At 42.0% G+C, this 20,316-nt stretch overlaps 1 protein-coding gene across 2 annotated transcripts in view; it reads right to left on the bottom strand.

Moving 5' to 3' along the window:
- Positions 1-668: 668 nt before the first annotated feature.
- TNFRSF10B (TNF receptor superfamily member 10b) overlaps positions 669-20,316 on the bottom strand; it is a 35,027-nt gene continuing 15,379 nt past the window's right edge. The window contains exons 3-10 of one of the 2 annotated variants that reach the window (XM_019714658.2): positions 9,534-9,647; positions 8,636-8,747; positions 7,541-7,614; positions 7,355-7,456; positions 6,763-6,794; positions 6,119-6,301; positions 3,537-3,612; positions 669-2,077 (exon numbers count right to left, since the gene is read on the bottom strand). In XM_019714658.2, the coding sequence (XP_019570217.2) occupies positions 1,764-2,077; positions 3,537-3,612; positions 6,119-6,301; positions 6,763-6,794; positions 7,355-7,456; positions 7,541-7,614; positions 8,636-8,747; positions 9,534-9,647 (1,007 nt within the window). In that variant the 3' untranslated portion in view covers positions 669-1,763. Of the gene's footprint in view, positions 2,078-3,536; positions 3,613-6,118; positions 6,302-6,762; positions 6,795-7,354; positions 7,615-8,635; positions 8,748-9,533; positions 9,648-20,316 lie in introns of both variants that reach the window. The other variant, XM_019714651.2, reaches the window with a different exon arrangement.

Here is a 20,316-nt window from a genome sequence, read left to right as displayed (position 1 = left end):
AAAGTCTTGAAATAAATAAGCAAATGAAAGGGAAAAAAAAGTGAGAGGGCCTATTCAGTGCTAAGTTAGCAAATGTTTGACATAATCCATGAGCACTCTTCCTCCCTGAGACCATGGCAGACAGTGGGATCAGATCCCTGTCCTGTCTCCCCTGAGCCCAGATGGGGCTGAAGGTTCATTAACATGACCCGAATGGCACATGACATGGAATGTACTTGGCATCTTAGAGCTAACGAATCTCCCACCCTCCCCACCCACGTCCGTGGCCCACCCACAACTTCCCAGGTCAGGGACACCCAGCCACAGGGCTGCACGTGGATACCACGTCTCTGGTCACTTGTAAACGTTTGTCTATAAATATCATAAATATACATGCATGTATAAAATTACCAAGTGGAAAAAAGTGGTCCCTGTGGAATTTGCCAGTCATCTAATCCTGGACAAGCACAAACTACATATGAGGGAGAACTGGGGCTCACCAGTGCCTACCCAGAGGTGTAGTTTTTCCCTCCTTTCCTCTACCTTTTTTTTTTTTGGCATATTCTCACCTTGATAATCCATCTAAAAACCTAATAAGTACATTTCCACAAGATTTCCATGGCTCATATAAACACAAAAATAGAAAAATGTGTATCACAGTTAGACATAAGTAAATGGACACCTGCCAACATGGTGTATAACATGTAATACATTACAGTATAATAAATACAAGTAAGAAGTTCACATCTATTAGATGAAAAAACACCATGAATTGAAAAGAATGACATTCTAAAACAATTCTCACTACACATATGAACATATAAAACTACACTAATGGGCTGGCCCCGTGGCTCAGGCGGTTAGAGCTCCATGCTCCTAACTCCAAAGGCTGCCAGTTCGATTCCCACATGGGCCAGTGGGCTCTCAACCACAAGGTTGCCAGTTCAATTCCTTGAGTCCCCCAAGGGATGGTGGGCTCCGCCCCCTGCAACTAGAAAAATGGCAACTGGACCTGGAGCTGAGCTGCACCCTCCACCACTAAGACTGAAAGGACAACAACTTGAAGCTGAACAGCACCCTCCACAACTAAGATTGAAAGGACAACAACTTGACTTGGAAAAAAAGGCCTGGAAGTACACACTGTTCCTCAATAAAGTCCTATTCCTATTCCCCAATAAAAAAAGTCTTTTAAAAAACAAAACAAAAACTGCACTTCTCATAGGATGTTATTATACACACTTCCAGAGTTTTTTTTTTTTTTCCCCCTTCTTCTGCCTCACCATTCCCCCGCCCCCCAACTCCAGTTCAAATTGTTGTTTCTCAGTCTAGTTGTGTAGGACACAGCTCCCTGGCCCATGTGGGTGTTATGAGGCTTGTGCTCCCCCTGGCTGGGGCAGTCGCTGGTCGTAGGTCGGCCGCTCACAGCAGCTCACACCAGCCTGAGCCAGTATTCACAATTTTAGCTGTGGAGGGCACAGCTTACTGGCCCATGTGGGAATCGAACAGGCGCCCTCGGCGTTAAGTGCTCGGGGCTCCAACCAACTGAGCCACCATGCCGGCCCCACAATTGTTGATAACAACAAACACTTTATAAAAATTACTTTCAGTACGTTAAAAAAAAATTAGCACATTCCAAAAGCTATATAGGCTTTTGGATGGTAGAGTTTCTTCAAGTATTGCTCAAGTACCCGTTGCGTCTTCCAGTCTGGTGTCCAATCATGCTTCGTCTTCCAGGAGAAAAGGTAACTAGGAAAGCTCTGGTTTCCTAAAGAGATTCTTTTCACTCAGGACAGAGCAGAGCCTGCCCCATCTTCTTCATAGACATACTTCCCAGAGTCCACCAGGTGGTCCTGAATCGACTCCTTTGCACGTCTTTCCTCAAGTGTTTCCAAGGCGTCCAGCAGGGTGTTGACTGAGGCAGCCCGCCCCTTGTGGCTGAGCCAGGTCACTAGCATTTCGTACATGGCTTCCCTGGGGTTCGAGAACTGAGCTCTGGCCACACAGATATCATTGTCGTCGAGGCCCAACAGCCTCATGAGCGGGTTCCAGGACACGTAGGGCACGACTTTTGTGAAGTAATCAAAGAACAGCCTCAGGCCTAGGTGGGGGAAAGCCACAGAGACAGTCAGGTGAGGTTGGATATCCTTTAGAAAGGGCACAGGATCCTCAATCAGGCCTATAACCGAGCGCCCCCTGCTGGTAACCTGTGTCTGCGCCCCTTACCTGCTTCCAGTCAGCAGCACCAGGCCACCCCTGCCTAGGTTTCACCTGTACCTATGGCACTACAGAGAGTCAAGGTTAACAGAGAATCCTGCCCTAATGGATAGTCCACATGGGAGGGCAGACGGACGCCATGGAGAGAGTGAAGAGTGTGAGGCAGGAGACAGAGGCTGGGACAGATTGTGGTACAACGGGCCCTCAGAGGAGGGAAACTGAGCTTGTCCTGAGAGTAAGGTCCCAGGGCTGCCACATCTGTACCTGTGCACAGAGCAAGGACCTGGACATGGCAAGATCTCTAGCTTCACACCCAGTGCAGCCTCACCCACAAACTGTGGCAGGGCTGGATGGGGACACACTCTGAGCAAGAATTTGAGATAAAATGGGGCAAACTCCACTCATCTTACTGGTGATGTCATAAGATGAATGGAGTTTGCCCCATTTTATCTCACTGGGGATTACATGAGATGTGTGTGGAATGCACTGCACACCAGAGAAATATAAGGTGAGTCAGGAATACTTGTATTTTTCTAATAGCTGCATTGAAGAAAATAAAAAAAAATAGTTGATACTAATGTTAACAATAAATACCAGGGCTGCCAAAAACATGTACACAAGTGGAGATTTTGGTCAACGTTGCTCAAGCAGTATTTCGCTGTAATCAGAAGTATCTGGACACTGATGGGAACCACTTTGAGCACCTCTGGTAATTGCAGAAGTCAAACATGACTCGTATTCATCTTTTGTTATTGAGTATTACATATGAGTATTACAATTTTAATAGTTTTCCTTTCTTAAAATGTGTATACATTTTTTTGGCACTCTCTGTATATGGTACTAACTCAATACATACAAAATATTGTCATTTTTACATGCAATCAATAAACAAAAAATTATGAAAGGGATTTTTTATTTTTCTCTTTTGTATTAAAATTTGAAATCTGGTTTGTAGTTTAAAATAACAGCTCTTCAAATTTGGCCTAATCACAGGTCATGTGCTCGGCGGCCTCCTGGGGCCAGTGAGTGCCCTGCTGGACAGCACAGCCCCTTAGGTGCCCTCATTATTGGTGAACCTGGCCTTGAACAAAGGAGGAGGGAAATTGGTGGAGGAAAAGCAGGTGTGAGGAGACATTGGTGGGGGGAAAAGGAGTGCAGTGGGGGGAGAAGAAGAGGTGGGAGAAAAGATTTAGGTCCCAATTTTTCCAGTGACAATTAGCATAGGCCCCCCTCTTTCCAGCATCCCCAGCTCTGTACTGCTCTAACAGCTTACAGGGATGGCAGTTAGGATATAGCCCTCTTCCCTCTACTCCTGCTCCATTACCCCCCAACAAAACACTCACTTTCATTTGGGTCTGTGTCATTTGCTGGAATCAGCAGCCTCCTTCTCGCCTGAGACCCTTCAGCATCTCCTGGTCCCTGTAAAAAACAGTGGAGAGTTCCGTTGGTCCCAGTCAGGAGTCCTGGATTCTAGAAGTGAGCCTGACAACCAGCCAACTGTGTGACCTGAGGCACCCACCTCCCTTCCCAGGTCTCTATACAGATAGAGAGGAACCTCCTACCCTGCCCCCCTCACTGGCTGTGTGCTTGTGTGCCCATGGAGGCCCACGTTCTTTGTGGTAATGCTCACTCCTTAAGTGTCTGTTCCAGCTCTGACAACTGTATACACCTGAGTAACCATCACCCAGTCAAGACATAAAACACACCCACCACCCCACACAACCCCCTTCTGCCCCTTCTGGTCCTTTCCCATCACCCCATCAGGAGACAGTCACTCCCTCACAGGCACTTATGTGATTTAAATGAAAAAAAAAAAAAAAAAAAAAAAGAATATATATATATATATATATATATATATATGGAACTTCAGAAAATCTAAGGAAGGGTTTTCTCCATGAATGTGAAGGTGCTTGGTCAGTAAGAATGTACCATATCAATAATCTAAATAAGGGAATGAAAGCATCAGATCATCTCTGTAGAGACTTGAAAAGGCATTTTGAACTTAAACATGAATTCTGACTTTTAAAAAACACAACAAAAACTAGGGGCTGCATCCATAATGATAACAAGAATCAACATCATTCTTTTGGGTGAAATATTGAAGGCCTCCCCAAGGAAATCAAATCAAGACCAAAACATGTGCCTTCTCTAAGCACCTTTGAACATTGCTCTATAAGGTCTGCACTACACAGCAAGACGTGAAACGAAACGCAGGCAGGACTAGTGGAAGGGGGCAGAAACGATAATCATTATTTTAGATACAATTGTATATTTTTAAAACCCTAAGGTATAAGCTACAGTACTTAAAAATGAATGCATGTCTTGATGAATGTTAATAAACACAGCAGAAATAATAAATTAGAAAATAGATTTGCAAAAGGATCCAACCGGTAAGGGTAATAAAACACACCAAATACAAAGAAACAGCTTTGACAAGAAATAGGAATCATTTATCTGAAGAAAAACACAAATCCTAATTGAGTCATAATAAAACCTCTCACCTGAAATGCTGTCTTCGTTGATAAGAAAATATTGAATATTGAAAGATCTCAATTCTTCCTGGATTAATTTAAGGTAATAAAAAAACAAAATTCCGATGATTTTTGGGGGTGGAGGAAATTATAAACTAATTCTAAATTTTGTCTGGGTAAAAATAATAAATTTTGAAAAAGTGAAAAAGAGGTATGTGCTTTCTCAAATATTAAAACATATCAGAAAGTTTCACTTGGTAGAGTACTGCATATAGATGGCATATGCATAAAGATTTCAGAAGAATCATGAAAAAATTATCCTCGTAGTTACCTGAAATTAAAAGAGTGGGCTGCAGAAATAATGCAGAAAGCTTTTGCCACTCACAGAGAACCTTTCTGTAATATTTACTTTTTCTCACTGTGAATAGGTACTAACTGCTCTTAAAAATATATGAAAAGTGATTAATTCGGAGAGAAAGATTATTGGCCTTTTTGGTTTGTTTCCTTTTACATTTTCTCTTTATTTAAAAAGAATGTACTATGGATGCAGGGAGAAAACAGAAAAGGTCACGCGAGGTGGAAAGAGATCAGTGTCTATGTAAATATTTCACATATGATACAGGAGGGGCCAAAAACAGAAGGAGGTGGGAGAGTCAGTTGCTAAATGGGGTTGGAGGAATGAGACAGTGACTCAGAACAATTCAGAGACCCCTTATGTCATATCATGTCATAAAATCAATTCTGTTTAGATAATATTGCTATATGCTAAAACTCATCATTACATTAAAAGAACTCTTAAGAAATTAGAGAATTTCATCTTATGTTAAGGGGACTGAGTTTCTAAGCTTATGAGGAAAAACAATTAAATGTTTCTACAGATTTACCACTCAATGTCATATTAAAACTGATGAATTAATATGAACCAAAACTGTGTGTGTATGTGCACACATACAGTTAAAAAGCACTTCTACACATTTACTTAGAAATTCTACTTCTAAAAGCCACCATATAAATATGATCAGATATCTAGACTAAGATTTATTTTCACATAGGTTCAATGTAATAATAATTTTGTAATAAATTTGATATACCTATTGTTATGAGGCATGAGTTACTACAATATTTTACTACCACACAATGAACTATTATGCAGCCCTCATTCAACCCTACAACAAACATGGGAGCACCCATTCTGTGCCTGCCTGTTCCAGGCTCTGGGGATATAGTGAGTACTGGGCAGACAGGAAGACCCACATATTCTGTAGAGCTGACAGTCCACATATCGGGTGGCGGGCTCCCTGTGCATGCAGCCCCTCCCCCTGCAGGGCCTGGTCTCCCTCCATCACCACGTCCCCAGGAGACAGGGGACCAGACCAGCATCGGCCTTCCCCTGTTACTACCACAGTCCTGGAGAAGCAGAAGGCCAGGGCCCCTCATGGCTGTCACCCACTCACCAGCAGATGCTCGGTTTCCACTGGGGACTGTATGAGGACACCTTCCAGCTCTGCAGGCTCCTGGTGTCCCAGTTCCTGCTCAGAGGCCAGCGTGGACAGTGAGTTTCTGTTGCTGATGATCTCGTTGCGGGAATTGTCCACAGCCCCAGGCCCTCTTGGGGGACACGAGCGCCGGAAAATGACCTTGGGAAGGCAAAGAGCTGACTCAGGAGTCCACACCCAGGTTCCATGCAGGGTCTCAGGGGACACCGTGGGTTCTGCTGCCCCACGCCCTCCCAAGGCTGTCCCCTCAGGATGGCACAGGCTCAGCACATCCAGAACTCTGCTGCTGGCACCAGAACCCTGGTGCTGTGCTAAGAGGGTTCAGCACCTCTGCCTGACACCCTCATCCCCCAGGGTGCAGGGCTATGGGTGAGGGTGTCACAAGCAGCAGGAAGGACAGCGCTTGGCTTGCCCCCAGACCCGTGGGCCGCTCCCAAAGGACCAGTTGCCCTCTTACAGTCAGCCCAGGCCCCCCGGCCACTTGAGACAGCCAGGGGCAGAAGTACAGGGCAAACTGGGACCATGCCCACCCAGGGCCTTGCTGTGGGCAGGAAGCAGTTCCTGAGGGCTGATGCCACCAGGTCCTGGAGAAACCAACTCACTGTGTTCACGCACTCGGGGTCCACTCCACAAGCTGGAAGAGAAGGGGTGTCTGCCTTAGCAGTGGGGAGGGCCCTCTCAGCAGCACCTCCCTCCATAAGGACAGTGCTGGGGACAGGGCGTGGGCTGGGGGCTCAGACACTGAACAAACAGTCCCCGGGGCCTGGTGACAGGGAAGGGACCATCCAACTCTGGAACACTCTCAGGATGGGGAGAGAAGGGGAAAGAAGTAAAAATAAACGTGTATTCAGTTTCTGTTAGGTTCTGCTTTGACCAAAGCTGTATAAACCCCTGACCCTCTTCTCCTGACTCTTGTCACCCAGTTGAAGCACTGACTACCTTTCTGCCCTGGCTGGGGGCCCTGAAACACTGGCCTGCCCTCCTGGACATGGCCAGGGAAATGAGGTGATGGTGAGCCCCAAGATGGAGGGAATGATATGATCCTGACCCTTGGGAGGTAAGGTGGGAGATGGAGGGGTGATCATAGGCAAAGAGATCAGAGTCAGGTAGAAAGACCAAGAGAATTTGGGAGACGGAGGGGAAAGTGTTTCTGTTTGAGAAACAGCCGGAAGTGAGGGAGGCAGCCAACCTCACCTTGACAGATGCGTCTCCAGTGATAACATGCACATGCACTCAGCAGCAGCAGCACGGCACACACCGTCCCCGGTACAATTCTAAGCACCAGCTCTGAACTGCCTGAGGAGGGAGAGGGTGTGGTGGGCGGCCCCGGGCTGGTCGCTGACTCTCCAGGAATCGGTGCCTCCCCAATGGCCTGGGTACCTGATTCTTGTTTGTCACACTTGAGGTCACTCCAGGGGGTACAGGGCTCAGCTTCAACCATGCCATCAGGGCACCTAGGCACAGACATAGGGAGGTTGTGAAGGGGTTCTGTGAGGAAAGAGAAAGAGAAAGAGGGAGCAACCTCCCACCCAGTATCCCCTGACCAGAGAGTGGAGGAAGAACAGTCTTCTGTCTGCACTATGAGTCCCCTCACCCCCTTGCTGGGTTGAAGACCGAGCTGAGCATGGCACTTTAGCCCGTAGGGCTCCTGCTAAGTGTTCAGAGCTGCACCTTCTACAGGAGCTGGGCCTTCTCTGTGAGGCCTGCACTGAGCTGCCCGGGCTGCAGGGGGAGCCCCCAGGAGGACGTACCTCACTCTAGGTCAACAGTCAGGAGCCTTGTGGGCAAAAGCTGAGCCTCACCCTCCAGTCCGCCTTTAATACAAGGAACCTCTCGTCCTCCACCTGTTGACTTCCCCTACCAATCACAGCCAAACTGGAGGTCAGGGGAGAGTGAATCACTACTGGCCCCTAAATCCCAATAACAGGGCAAACAGAATCCTATTGAGGGAACAGGGGCCTGGGGGAAGGCAGGCTGAGTTGGACCAGCATTTTATGGGAACCTTGAAGGAGCTACAGGATCGGCCTTGTTATGAGTTGGCTATGGGCACTTTTGTGTTCATGGCCCATGCCTGCACACAAAAAATATTAAAAAGTACATTTTATGATTGAATTGTTATAAAGATGAATATAAATATGGCTGCATTTTACTTGATTCGTTCCTTATTATGTCAAAAGAAATTAAACCTTTTCTTGGGCCACTGACAGGCTTCTGGGCCCTAATGAGTGGTCTACTGTGCCCAAGGGAACGATCAGCCTGGCCATAGGAAAACTGTGCTGAGGAGGTTTGGGAAGGGGACCCTGCAGGGGGCAGTGTGAGGACGTGGACAGGGATGGGCCACTGAAGGCTCCGAAGCTCCCACAGGCACAGGGAAGCCCTGATGGGGTGGCCGGGCTGCATGGAAGCCGGAGAGAGAAAGGCATTCAGGAAACGGGTCTTCTGTGTTTGGGAGCCCCCTTGGCTCTAGTGTCTTACCCAGTGCTGCACTTCTGGCAGAACTCAGGAGAATCTTCTCCGAGAAAAGTGCCAAGTTTGCACTGACACTGTGTATTTTTAGTCCTGGTGCATGGAACTGTTTCTTCCTGACCTGAACACAAAGGATAAGGTTTTGGGGATATGTTTCCCTCAAGTGTCCCTCAACCCTTTTTCACCACCCAAACCCCTGTCCCACTCAGCTTCATTCAGTTCACCGTAGACTTGAGGGTCAGTTTCTGCAGTAACATGGGTGTGGCATATAACAGACAATCACTGTTCTCCTGTCCCCCCTACTCAGAGGTGTATAAAAAAGACCACGATTCATTATTTATTACATCAGGATTGGGAGGAAATACCTATTAGCTCACAAGGCCATTAAGAAGGGTGGGGCATAATCTGAGAGACCCTGGGTGGACAGGAACCCGTGGGCGACTTCCCAAAACCTAGCTCTGCTGGAGAGGCGGAGGGGCCTTGGGCTGGAAAGGCTGAGGGAGGTGGAGCACCGGCCCGGATTACAGAGCACCGGCCCGGAGCACAGAGCACCGGCCCGGAGCACAGAGCACCGGGCTAAGCGGGACCTGGCCCAGGAGCAGACCCATCTCCCAGCTCGAACCAGCACTGAATTTGTACTCGGCCACACCTTCTATGCTGTAACTAGAGTCCACCCATCAAGGGACAGACTATCACCCTCCTTCCAACTGATGGTCTAATAGATTTCCCTACTGTTAGGCATGCATTATAAAAATAATTTCTGTTTTCATTTTACTGACCTAAGACATAATCATGAAAAAGGGTCTGACAGAGACCAAGAACTAGAATCTAGGTGTCCTGATTCCATGCTGGATACAATTTCCACCTCATCACTCCTACACTTGGCATGGGGTCCCCATTTTAGTACCTGATTTACAGATTGTACACGGTAAGCAGGAAAAGAGCTCATTCCAGTCAATGGTGTAATCCACTCCATTTACACAAGTTATGCATTTTTCACCATCTTCACTGACATGGGATCCTGGGAAGGGAGAGAAAATCTGGTGAGTGAATCCACACAGGATTACTAGAAGCTGGCATTGGTGGCCGGGGGACTCCTTTCAGTCATTAGTGGACTCCACTCTACCTGGTGCTGGCCAGTGTATTAATTCTGCACCTACTATACAACTATACACCCTTGACCAGCACTGCAAAAGAAATACATTAGAAGCCAACATAAAATTCAAATATTATAGGAGCCACATTGATAGAAGGAAATGGGTCAAATTAATTTTAATCAACATATTCAAAATAATAAACCATTTAAAGATGTAATAAATATAAAAAATTCAGATATTTTACCAAATTTTTTTCAAAGTATGAGTTAGAATCCAGGGAACATTTTCCCCTTACATCAGCCATATTTCAAGTGCTCATAAGTCACAAGGGCCTATTGACTGCCATACTGGACAGCACCACCCAGGTTCCTGGAAAGTCACAAAAGAAAATCCTAATCTCTCTCCTCAGTGAGCTCCAGGTCAGTGGAGGACATAAACAGGATGAGAAATAATAAGACAATCAGGGACAAGCCTTCCGCTGAAGTTCACGTCATCTGCCATGGCAGGAAAATGATAGGAAAAATGAATCCTGTATATAGAGTCAAACATTAACGCCTTTGTGCCCTGGAATGGAGGCATTCTCCAGGCACGGAGCTGAGACTGTGCAGGAGCTCTCACTAGCCAGGAGCCCATGTCTGAGGCTAGACAGCTGTCACCTCTAGGACTACTCCGTTAGGTGACCTTACTCTCCCCTGCAGGATCAACCTCTCCCACTCTCTTCATTCATTTTTGTTGTAGTAAAACATGTATAACATAAAATTTGCCATTTTACCACTTTTAAATGTATACTTCAGTGGCATTAATTACATTCACACTGTTGTGCGACCATCACCACCATCTATTTGCAAAAATACTTTTCACCCCAAACAGAAACTCTGTGTTCATTAAGCAGCAACTCCTCATTTCCTCTTCCTCCTCAGCCCCTGGTAACCACTCATCTAGTTTCTGTATTTATGGATTAGCCTATTCTAGACACACCCCTTTTTATCTCTGTATAGTCAGTAGTAATGTCCCCTCTTTCCTTTTTAATTTGAATATTTTTAGTCAATATAGTTCAAGTTTGTCAATTTTATTGGTCTTTTGAAAGAATCAGCTTTTAGTTTTGCTGATTTTCTCGATTGTCTTTCTATTTGCTATTATCATTTGTCTCTATCCTAATTTTTATTATTTTCATGCCTCTGCTAGCTTTCTTCTTAGTTTTCTCTTCTTTTTCTATTTCCTTAAAGTGTACGCTTAGGTTATTTATTTGGGACTTTTTCTCTTTTTAAAATTTAGGCCTTTACAATTATAAATTTCCCTGAGTACTGCTTTCACCGTGTCCCATATGTATGTTATATTCTTGTTTTCTTTTTTATAATTTCCCTTGTGATTTTCTTTGACCTATTGTTTGCTTAAGAGTATTGTTTCATTTCCACACACTGTGAGTTTTCCAGTGTTCTTTCTGTTATTGATTTCAAACCTCATTCCATTTTTATCAATGAAGAAACTTTGTATGGTTTTAATTTTTAAAAATGAACTGAAGGTTGTTTTGTGGCCTAACATATGGTCTATCTTGGAGAATGTTCCATGTTCACCTAAGAAGAATGTGTATTGTGATGTTGTTAGTGAGAATGTCCTGTAGTTATCTTTTAAGTCTAATGGATTCATCGTGTTGTTCAAGTCTTCTATTTCCTTTTGATCTTTCTGTCTGAATATTCTAGGCATTTCTGAAAAGGGCTTTTATAGTCTCCCATTACCATTATTGTTCAGTCCATTTTGCTTCATATTTGGGGGGCTTTCTTGTTAGGAACATGTATGTTTATAATTATTATATTATCTTGATGGTTCAAAACTTTTATCAAAGCATGTTCTTACGTCCCTTTTAAAACTCTTGTGACTTCAAATCTATTTGTTTATTAATAATATAACCACTCGAGCTCTCTCTTAGTTACTACTTGCAAACAATATCTTTCTCCATCCTTTTACTTTCAATCTCTTTGTGTTTTATATCACTAGAAAGGTTAAGTGGCAAATTTGAACCAGCAGAATTTAAAAAATCAGTGAACATGAAGATAAGCTATTGAAATTATTCATACTGGGGAAGAGAAACAAAAAAAAAATTTAAAAAATGAGCAGAACCTGAGGGACCTATGGGATACTATCAAATGCACCAACATCATGAGAGTCCCAGAGGAAGAAAAAGAGAGAAGGGGGGGGAATAATGAAGAAATAATGAACAAAAGTTACCCAAATTTGATAAAACACTAATCTATATTTCCAAGAAGCTAAATGAACTCCAAGCAGGATAAATTTAAAGAAATCTACCCAGAGATACATAGTCAAATGGACAAAAGCCATATACAAACAGAGAATCTTAAAAGCAGCAAGTGAGACACAACTCATCACATACATGGGATCCTTAATAAAGTTATTAGCTTTATAAGTTAGTTATTATTATTAGTTATTATTATTATTAGTTATAGTCACACAACAGCCTAGCCAACTGTCTCCCCCATGTCTTTCCTTAAGGAAAGAAGAGTCTGTGAGACTGTGCCTTTCTGGGACTCTGTTCCATCCTTGTGTTTACACCTTATGTCTCTCTGTCTGGTTCCCAAAAGATGGTTTGCAGCCAAAGACGGGTAAGATATCTCACGGGAGATACAACCTCAGCCAGGCGGAACCGAGTGGGGACCCCCAATGAGCTGCCTTAGAAGAATATGGGAAGGAGCCTTGCCTCTCCTTCCCCGTCTGGGAAAAGTGGCTGCTGGCTCTGACTTTTCCCTCTCACCTAATTGTGAGAAAAGTCTTGAGAGTGATAAGATTGGACTCTCTCTGCTCAGCTCTGTGAAACAATTTCAACATGTGATATATGTCCCTTAAAAGAGTTACATACCTCACCTCAAGGACTTTCTGCTTCGGCTGTTTGAAGATCAACATAATTGGTTTGGGTTGTTTCTATAACGTGATAAGTGAGTGTCACAGAGGTGCCAAAAACACTGCTACTCCCTTGTATACTTATCAATAAAAACCTCCAGTTGGCTCAAATCTGGGCTCCAGTCCTCTGAGACTGAGAGACCCCTGGCCTTCGGAGAGATTTAACTGCATTAAGTCTCTGTTTGTTTCTTTCTTAAAAACTTAACCCAAACCGCCCCTTCTCGCACCCTCACTGCCCGTGTTGCATTGGACGCGACAATTAGTTATTAGTTAATTTCTCTTTAGAAACCATGGAGGCCAAAAGGCAGTGGATTATATATTTAAAGTGCTGAGAGAGACAAACCTGTCAATCAAGAATTTCTATATCCAGTAAAACTATCTTAAGAATGAAGAAGAATTTAAGACATTCCCAGATAAACAAAAGCTAATGGAGCACATTACTAGTAGAGCATCCCTATAAGAAATAGTAAAAGGAGTCCTTCAGGTTGATATAAGATGATATTATACCATAGTTCAAAGCCATATGAAGAAACAAATATACTGGAAAGTAGAAATAAAATACTGAAAGAGGTAACTACATAGATAAATAAAAATGCCAGTATGTCTTAGTCTATTTGGGCTGCTATAACAAAATACCATAGACTGTGTGGTGTAAACAACAAACATTTATTTTTCACAGTTTCACAGCTCTGGAGGCTGGGAAGTCCAAGATCAAGGTGTCAGCAAGGTAGGTTTTATTCTAAGAGCTCTTCTCTTAGCTTGTAGGCGGCCACCATCTTGCTGTGCGTTCACACAACCTCTTCTTTGTGTGCGTGGAGGAAGGGAGGAAGGGAGGGAGGGAGGGAGGGAGGGAGGGAGGGAGAACAAGCAAGTTCTCTGGCCTCTTCTTATAAGGGCACTAATCCCATCATGAGCACTCGACCTTTATACCTCATCTAAATCTAATTATTTCCTAAATCTCCATTTCCAAATACCATCACAGTGCGGGTTAGGGCTTCAATATATGCATTTAAGGGAAACATAATTCAGTCCATATCATAATTTTATAGTACTTTTGCTTTGTCACATCTTTTTTCATATATTATTTAGTGGAAAAAGGCATAAAACAATAATAATAGATCTATTTCAATGGGCACACAATGTACAAAGACATGATCAATGATAACAATATAAAGGAAGAGAGATGGAAATATGTATGAGGGTAGTGTTTGGATACCATTAAAATTATGTTAGCATTATTTAAACTAGGCCATTTACGTTTAAGATGGTAATTGTAATCTCCAAGGTAACTATGATGTTTCATTTTATGTGTCAATTCAGCTAGGCCATGGTACCCAGATATTTGGCCAAACATATTTGGACGTTGCTGTGAAGATGTTTTTTAGATAAGATTAATATTTAAATCAGTAGACTTTGACTAAGTCAGTTTATACCAAATAATGTAAGTGGGACTTATCCAATCAGTTGAGGGCCTTAACAGAAAAGACTGACCTTCCTGGAAGAGGGAATTCTACTAGCAAACTGTCTTTGGACTCAAACTGCACACACACAAAGAAAAGGTCATGTGAGCACACAACAAAATGGTGGCAGCCTACAAGCTAAAAGAAGAGGTCTCAGAATAAAATTTACCTTGCTAACACCTCGATGTTGGACTTCCCAGCCTCCAGGACTGTAAAAAATAAATGTCTGTTGTTTAAGCCATCCAATCATGGTATTTTGTTATAGTAGCCCAAATAGATTAAAACATCAATTTTTCCCTGAGTCTCCAGCCTGCAGGCCTACTTCTGGATTTTGGACTTGCCAGCTTCTACAACTGCATGAGTAATTCTTGAAAATAAATCTCTGCCTCCCTATAGATACAATTTCTATTTCTCTGGAGAATGTTTACTAAAAAAGGTTTTGGTACTAAGAGTGATTTTGGAGGAAAAGAATCTGAAGGATGACTTTTCTGGGGTTTCTGGAATTGGTTCTTTAATCTGGTTAGGCTTAAAGGCACCAATGACTCTATGTACTATAGTAAACAGTGCACAGGTAGTCCCTGGATTGATGTGGCAATAGAGATGTGCAAATAACCACCACTGGAAACACCTTATCAGATACTTATAAGAAGCACTATTTGAATCAATATGGTGATGGAAGGAGAACTGACTCTGGGGGGTGAACACACAATGGGATTTATAGATGATGTAATACAGAATTGTACACCTGAAATCTATGTAATTTTACTAACAATTGTCACCCCAATAAATTTTTAAAAAGATTAAAAAAATAAAAAAAGAAGCACAATTTGAGTCTACTATTTATATGATACTTTTGAACTTTTAAAAAAATGTGGCAAAAAATATATAACTTTCAATTTGCCATCTTCACCATTTTAAAGTGTACATTTCAGCAGTGCTAAGTATATTCACATATTGTACAACGAATCTGTAGAACTTTTCATCTTACAAAACTAAAACTCGTTATCCATTAGGACTAATCTCCTTCCCTATTACCCCCAGCCCTTGGCAATCATCTTTCTACTTTTCTGTTTCTATGATTTTGAGTGCTTTAAATACTTTATATGAGTCGAATCATATAGTATTTGCCCTTTTGTGACTGGCCTATTTCACTTAGCATAATGTCTTTGAGATTCAGCTATATGTTGCAGATGTGACAGGATTTCCTTCTTTGCTAAAGCTGCGTAATATTCATTGTGTGTATATAACACATTTCCTTTATCCATTCATATGTCAATGAGCATTTGGGTGGTTCCCGCCTCTTGGCTACTGTGAATAATGCTGCTATGAACATGAGTGTGCAACTATCTCTTTGAGATCCTGCATTCAGTTATTTTGAGATATATCCAGAAGTAAGAATGGTTGGATCATATGGAAATTCTATTTTAATTTTTTTGAAGAACCTCCATACTTTTTTCCATAATGGCTGCATCATTGTACATCCTCACCAACAGTATACAAGGATTCCAATCTTTCCACATACGTGCCAACACTTTTGGTAGTAGCCATCTTAATCAGTGTGAGTTTGTATCTCGGTATCTCATTGTGGTTTTGATTTGCACTTTCTTAATGATTAGTGATGTTGAGCATCTTTTCATGTTTGTTTTGGTCACTTGCATATCTTTTTGCAGAATTGCCTATTCAAGTCCTTTGGCCATTTTTTTAATTGGGTTATTTTTATGCTTGTTGAGTTGTAGAAGTTTCTTATATACTCTGGATGTTAACCTCTTATCAAATATGTAATTTGTAAATATTTTCTTTCATTTTCACTCTGTTGAGTGTTTCCTTTGATGCACAATTTTAGAGTTTGATGTAGTCCCTTTTGTCTATTTTTCCTTTTGTTGCCTAGTACCTTTGAACATTTTTGTAAAACAAAATAAACAAAATGAGATTGGCTGCCTGCTCCTAATTTTGCTGGACAAAATGGGAATAGAAAATGATGAGCTCAGTAATTCGAATCCACAGCTCAACAGTGCATAAAACAAGTGAAAACATTTATGGCTGTCCTGAAAGAGAACCTTATATCCTATAGCTGCAGAGCTGAGGTTGCTGAAAACCAAAGCCAATATTTAGTGGCTGAATTATAACGCACACTGTATACTACACTCCAAAAGAACTACTTGATTTTTCCACTTTAAACAGAATCTGGAGATACGTATGGAAATGGAAATTAAGGTTGTGGAATAATGGTAAAAGGAACATAAAATTGAATCAGGTCAAATTCATTGATATGGGTCCACTAAGCAGAGATTCTGGATTTAGATTTAAAGTTACAGCTTGGGGAATTATAAAAGGCTCTAATTATTTGGTTGGTTGGTAACTTGAAACATGGCCTGAAACTAAAAGGTGGCTCACAACAAATGAATGTGGAATGCCAGGCCTGTCTTAGTATATTATAGAGGAAGGGATTCAAAGGCTTAGCGAGATTGGCATGTTAGAGTGAGTTTGACCTGCTTACCCACCCTGGGATAGTCCAGAGGACACGCTTTTCACTATGACTCCAGGAAATAAATTTGTGAGTGGAAACAAATTTGTAAAGGATGCTCAGCATCCTTGAAGAGCTCTGTGATCACTCTTCTCTGTAGGCCAGAAAATACCATGGGAACTGCTACCACTGAATTGGGAAACCTAAATGTAATGGGATCCCAAGGTGGCAGGGGCCAAGTGGCGGTACTTATTTGGCAAAGGCAAGGTGATTATTGAATGGACAGCAGAATCAAAATAGCAATCACAATAGTCTGACTAACAGAGAACTAGGGCATTGGTGAGTCGACCATGGTGTTCCTATAACTGAAATAGATGGAAAGTCTACTAAATTCGTACTTGATACGATAAGCAGAAAAGTTCTAGGTCAAGTGAGCAAAAGTCTACCTTGAATCATAAAAACAGAAAATCATAGCCTCTCAACCAATTCCCATACTTGAGCCAGTTTACAGACCCAGAACCCACTGAATGAAGGGGAATCTGAGTCCACTTGAGGAAAAACCCTGGTACACTGCCTAAAGTTTATACTGTTAATCATTCTCCCAACCTTCACCAAAGGAATGTGTAGCCTTTTACCAAAACTATGCACTGGGGAAAAGGAAATAATAAGACCTTTCAGAGATTACTGGACACTGGCTCTAAACTGACACTAATTCCAGGAGACCCACAATATCACGATGGTCCATGAGTCAGAATAGGGGCTTATGAAGGTCAGATGAACAGTAAATCCCCACATTAGTTCCCTGAGATATAGAATGAGGGTTATTAGGTGGTAAAAACCAAGTTCTTTTCTAGAACTACCTCTATCTAGAAAAATCATGACCCAAAAGCAATACTGCATTCCTGGAGGGACTGCAGACATAGGGCCACCATCAAGGATTTGAAGGATGCAGGGGTGGAGATTCTCACCACATCCCCATTCAACTTGCCTGTCTGGCCTGTGCAGAAGACAGATGGATCCTGGAGAATGACAGGATTATTATAAGCTTAACCATTACAGCTGCAACACCAGATGTGGTTTCATTGCTTGAGCAAATTAACACATCCTCTGGTACCTAGTATTGATCTGGTAAATGCTTTTTTCCTCCATATCTATTAGTAAAGCCAACCAGCCCACACGGCCAGCCATACACCTTCATTGTCCTAACCTCAGGAATACATCAACTTTCAAGTTTCATGTCATAATTTAGTTTGCAGGAACCTTGATTGCCTTTCCCTTTCACAAGAGATCACACTGGTCCATTGCATTGATGACATTGTGTTGACTGGATCTACTGAGTATTGAGTAGTAAGTACTTTAGACTTATTGGTAAGACATTTGCATGTCAAAATTGGACAGACACATGCAAAAAAATGAATCTGGACCACCTTCTTATGCCATATATAAGAATAAATTCAAAATGGATCAAAGACTTAAATATAAGATCTGAAACCATAAAACTCCTAGAAGAAAATCTAGGAAGCAAATTTGCAGACATTACCCTTAGTAATATTTTTACTGATAATATCCCCTTGGGCAAGGGAAGCAAAAGAAAAAAATAAACATGTGGGATTACATCAAACTAAAAAGTTTTTTCACAGCAAAGGAAACCATCAATAAAACAAAAAGGCACCCTATTGAATGGGAGAAGATATTTATCGATGATACATCTGATAGGGGTTAATATCCAAAATTCATAAAGAAAAACTCATACAATTCAACACCAGAAACACAAACAACCCAATTAAAAAATGGTCAGAGGACATGAAGAGAGTTTCTCTAAAGAGGACATACAGATGGCCAACAGACATATGAACAAAAATGCTTAATATCACTAATCACTAGAGAAATGCAAATAAAAACCACAATGAGAAACCACCTCACTCTGGTCAGAATGGCTGTCATCAATAAATCAACAAACAACAAGTGCTGACGAGGATGTGGAGAAAAGGGAATTGTCGTACACAGTTGGTAGGATTGCAGATTGGTGCAGCTACTATGGAAAACTGTATGGAGGTACCTCAAAAAATTGAAAATGGAACTATCTTATGACCCAGCAATTCCACTCCTGGGTATCTATCCAAAGAAATCCAAAACACTAATTTGAAAAAATATACTCATATGCACCCCTATGTTTGTTGCAGCACTATTCACAATAGCCAAGATATGGAAACAATCGAAATGCCCATTGGTAGATGATTAGATAAAGAAACTGTGGTACATTTATATAATGGAGTATTACTCAGCCATAAAGAAGAATGAAATACTACCATTTGCAACGACATGGACAGACCTAGAGAATATTGTGCTAAGTGAAATAAGTCAGACAGAGAAAGACAAATACCATATGATCTCACTTATGTGTGAAATCTAAAGAACAGAATAAACGAACAACAAAACAGAAATAGATTCAGAGATATAGGGGAGAAAAAAACTGAGGATTGCTAGGTGGGAGGGAAGTGGGGATGGGGAGAAAATAAAGAGATTAGAAAGGACAAATTAGTAATCACAATATAGCCATCAGGATATAAAATACAGTGTGGGGAATATAATCAATAATGTTGTAAAGATTATGTAAGGGGTCAGATGGGCACTTGTCTTATTAAGGGGACCACTCCATGGACTGTGTAGATGTCTGACCACTGCGCTGAGCACCTGAAGCTGAAGCTGAATAATATGGAATGTCAACTATAATTAAATATAAATACAGAGGGTGCCAAAAAAATGTATTGCTTATTTTAAGAAAGGTAAAAACTGTATGAAAATTGTAACAATATATACCGATAACAAAAGATGAATACAAATCATGTGTACACATTTTTTTTTTTTTGGTACCCGCAGTATATATAGTCACTGGGATGTTGAGTACAGCATAATAAATAGTCAATGGAATTGTAACAGCTATATACGATGTCAGAGGGGTAGTAGATTGGGGGAGAGGGGTTATGACTTTGTGAGGGGTGTAAATGTCTAACTATTACATTGTTTTGTACACCTGAAACTAATAATAAAAAAAGACATTTGCATGTCAGAGGAAAGGAAATAAATGTGATGAAAGTTCAGAGGCCTTCTCTCTCATTGAAATGCCTAGGTGACTAATGGTGTGGCCATGTCAAGATAGCCTTTCTAAGGTAAAGGATAAGTTGTTGAATCTGGTTCCACTCACCACCTAGAAAGCGGCACCACACCTATTGGGGCTCTTTGGGTTTTAGAGGTAACCTATTCCTCATTTTAATGTGTTATTCCAGCCAATTTACTAAGAGACCCAAAAAGCTACTAAATTTGAGCGGTGCCCAGAAAAAGAGAAGGCTGCACAACAGGTCCAGGCTGCTGTATAAGCTACTCTGCCATTTGGGTCAAGTGATTTAGCAGGTCCAATGATGGCTGTCAGTGGCAGATAGGGATACTGTTGGAGACTTTGGCAGCCCCTATAGGTGAATTTCAGTGCAGGTTCCTAGGATTTTGCAACAAAACCTTGCCATCCTCTGTGGATAACTACTCTCCTTTTCATAAACAGATTTTGGCCTGCTACTGGGCCTGAGCAGATACTGAATCGTTAATCATAGGCCACCAAGTTACCATGTGACCTGAGCTTCCCGTCATGTACTGTTATCTGACCCACCAAACCATAAAGTTGGGCATGCAAAGCAGCACTCTATTGTTAACTGCGGGGGGTACGAGGTCAGACAATTAAGTTTGCGAACTCATCCCAGAAAA

The sequence above is a fragment of the Rhinolophus sinicus genome, linkage group LG07 (assembly GCF_036562045.2).
Source record: "Rhinolophus sinicus isolate RSC01 linkage group LG07, ASM3656204v1, whole genome shotgun sequence".
NCBI lineage: Eukaryota > Metazoa > Chordata > Mammalia > Chiroptera > Rhinolophidae > Rhinolophus > Rhinolophus sinicus.
Note: the sequence above shows the minus strand (reverse complement) of the source record. Positions and strands in the feature narration are given on the sequence as shown.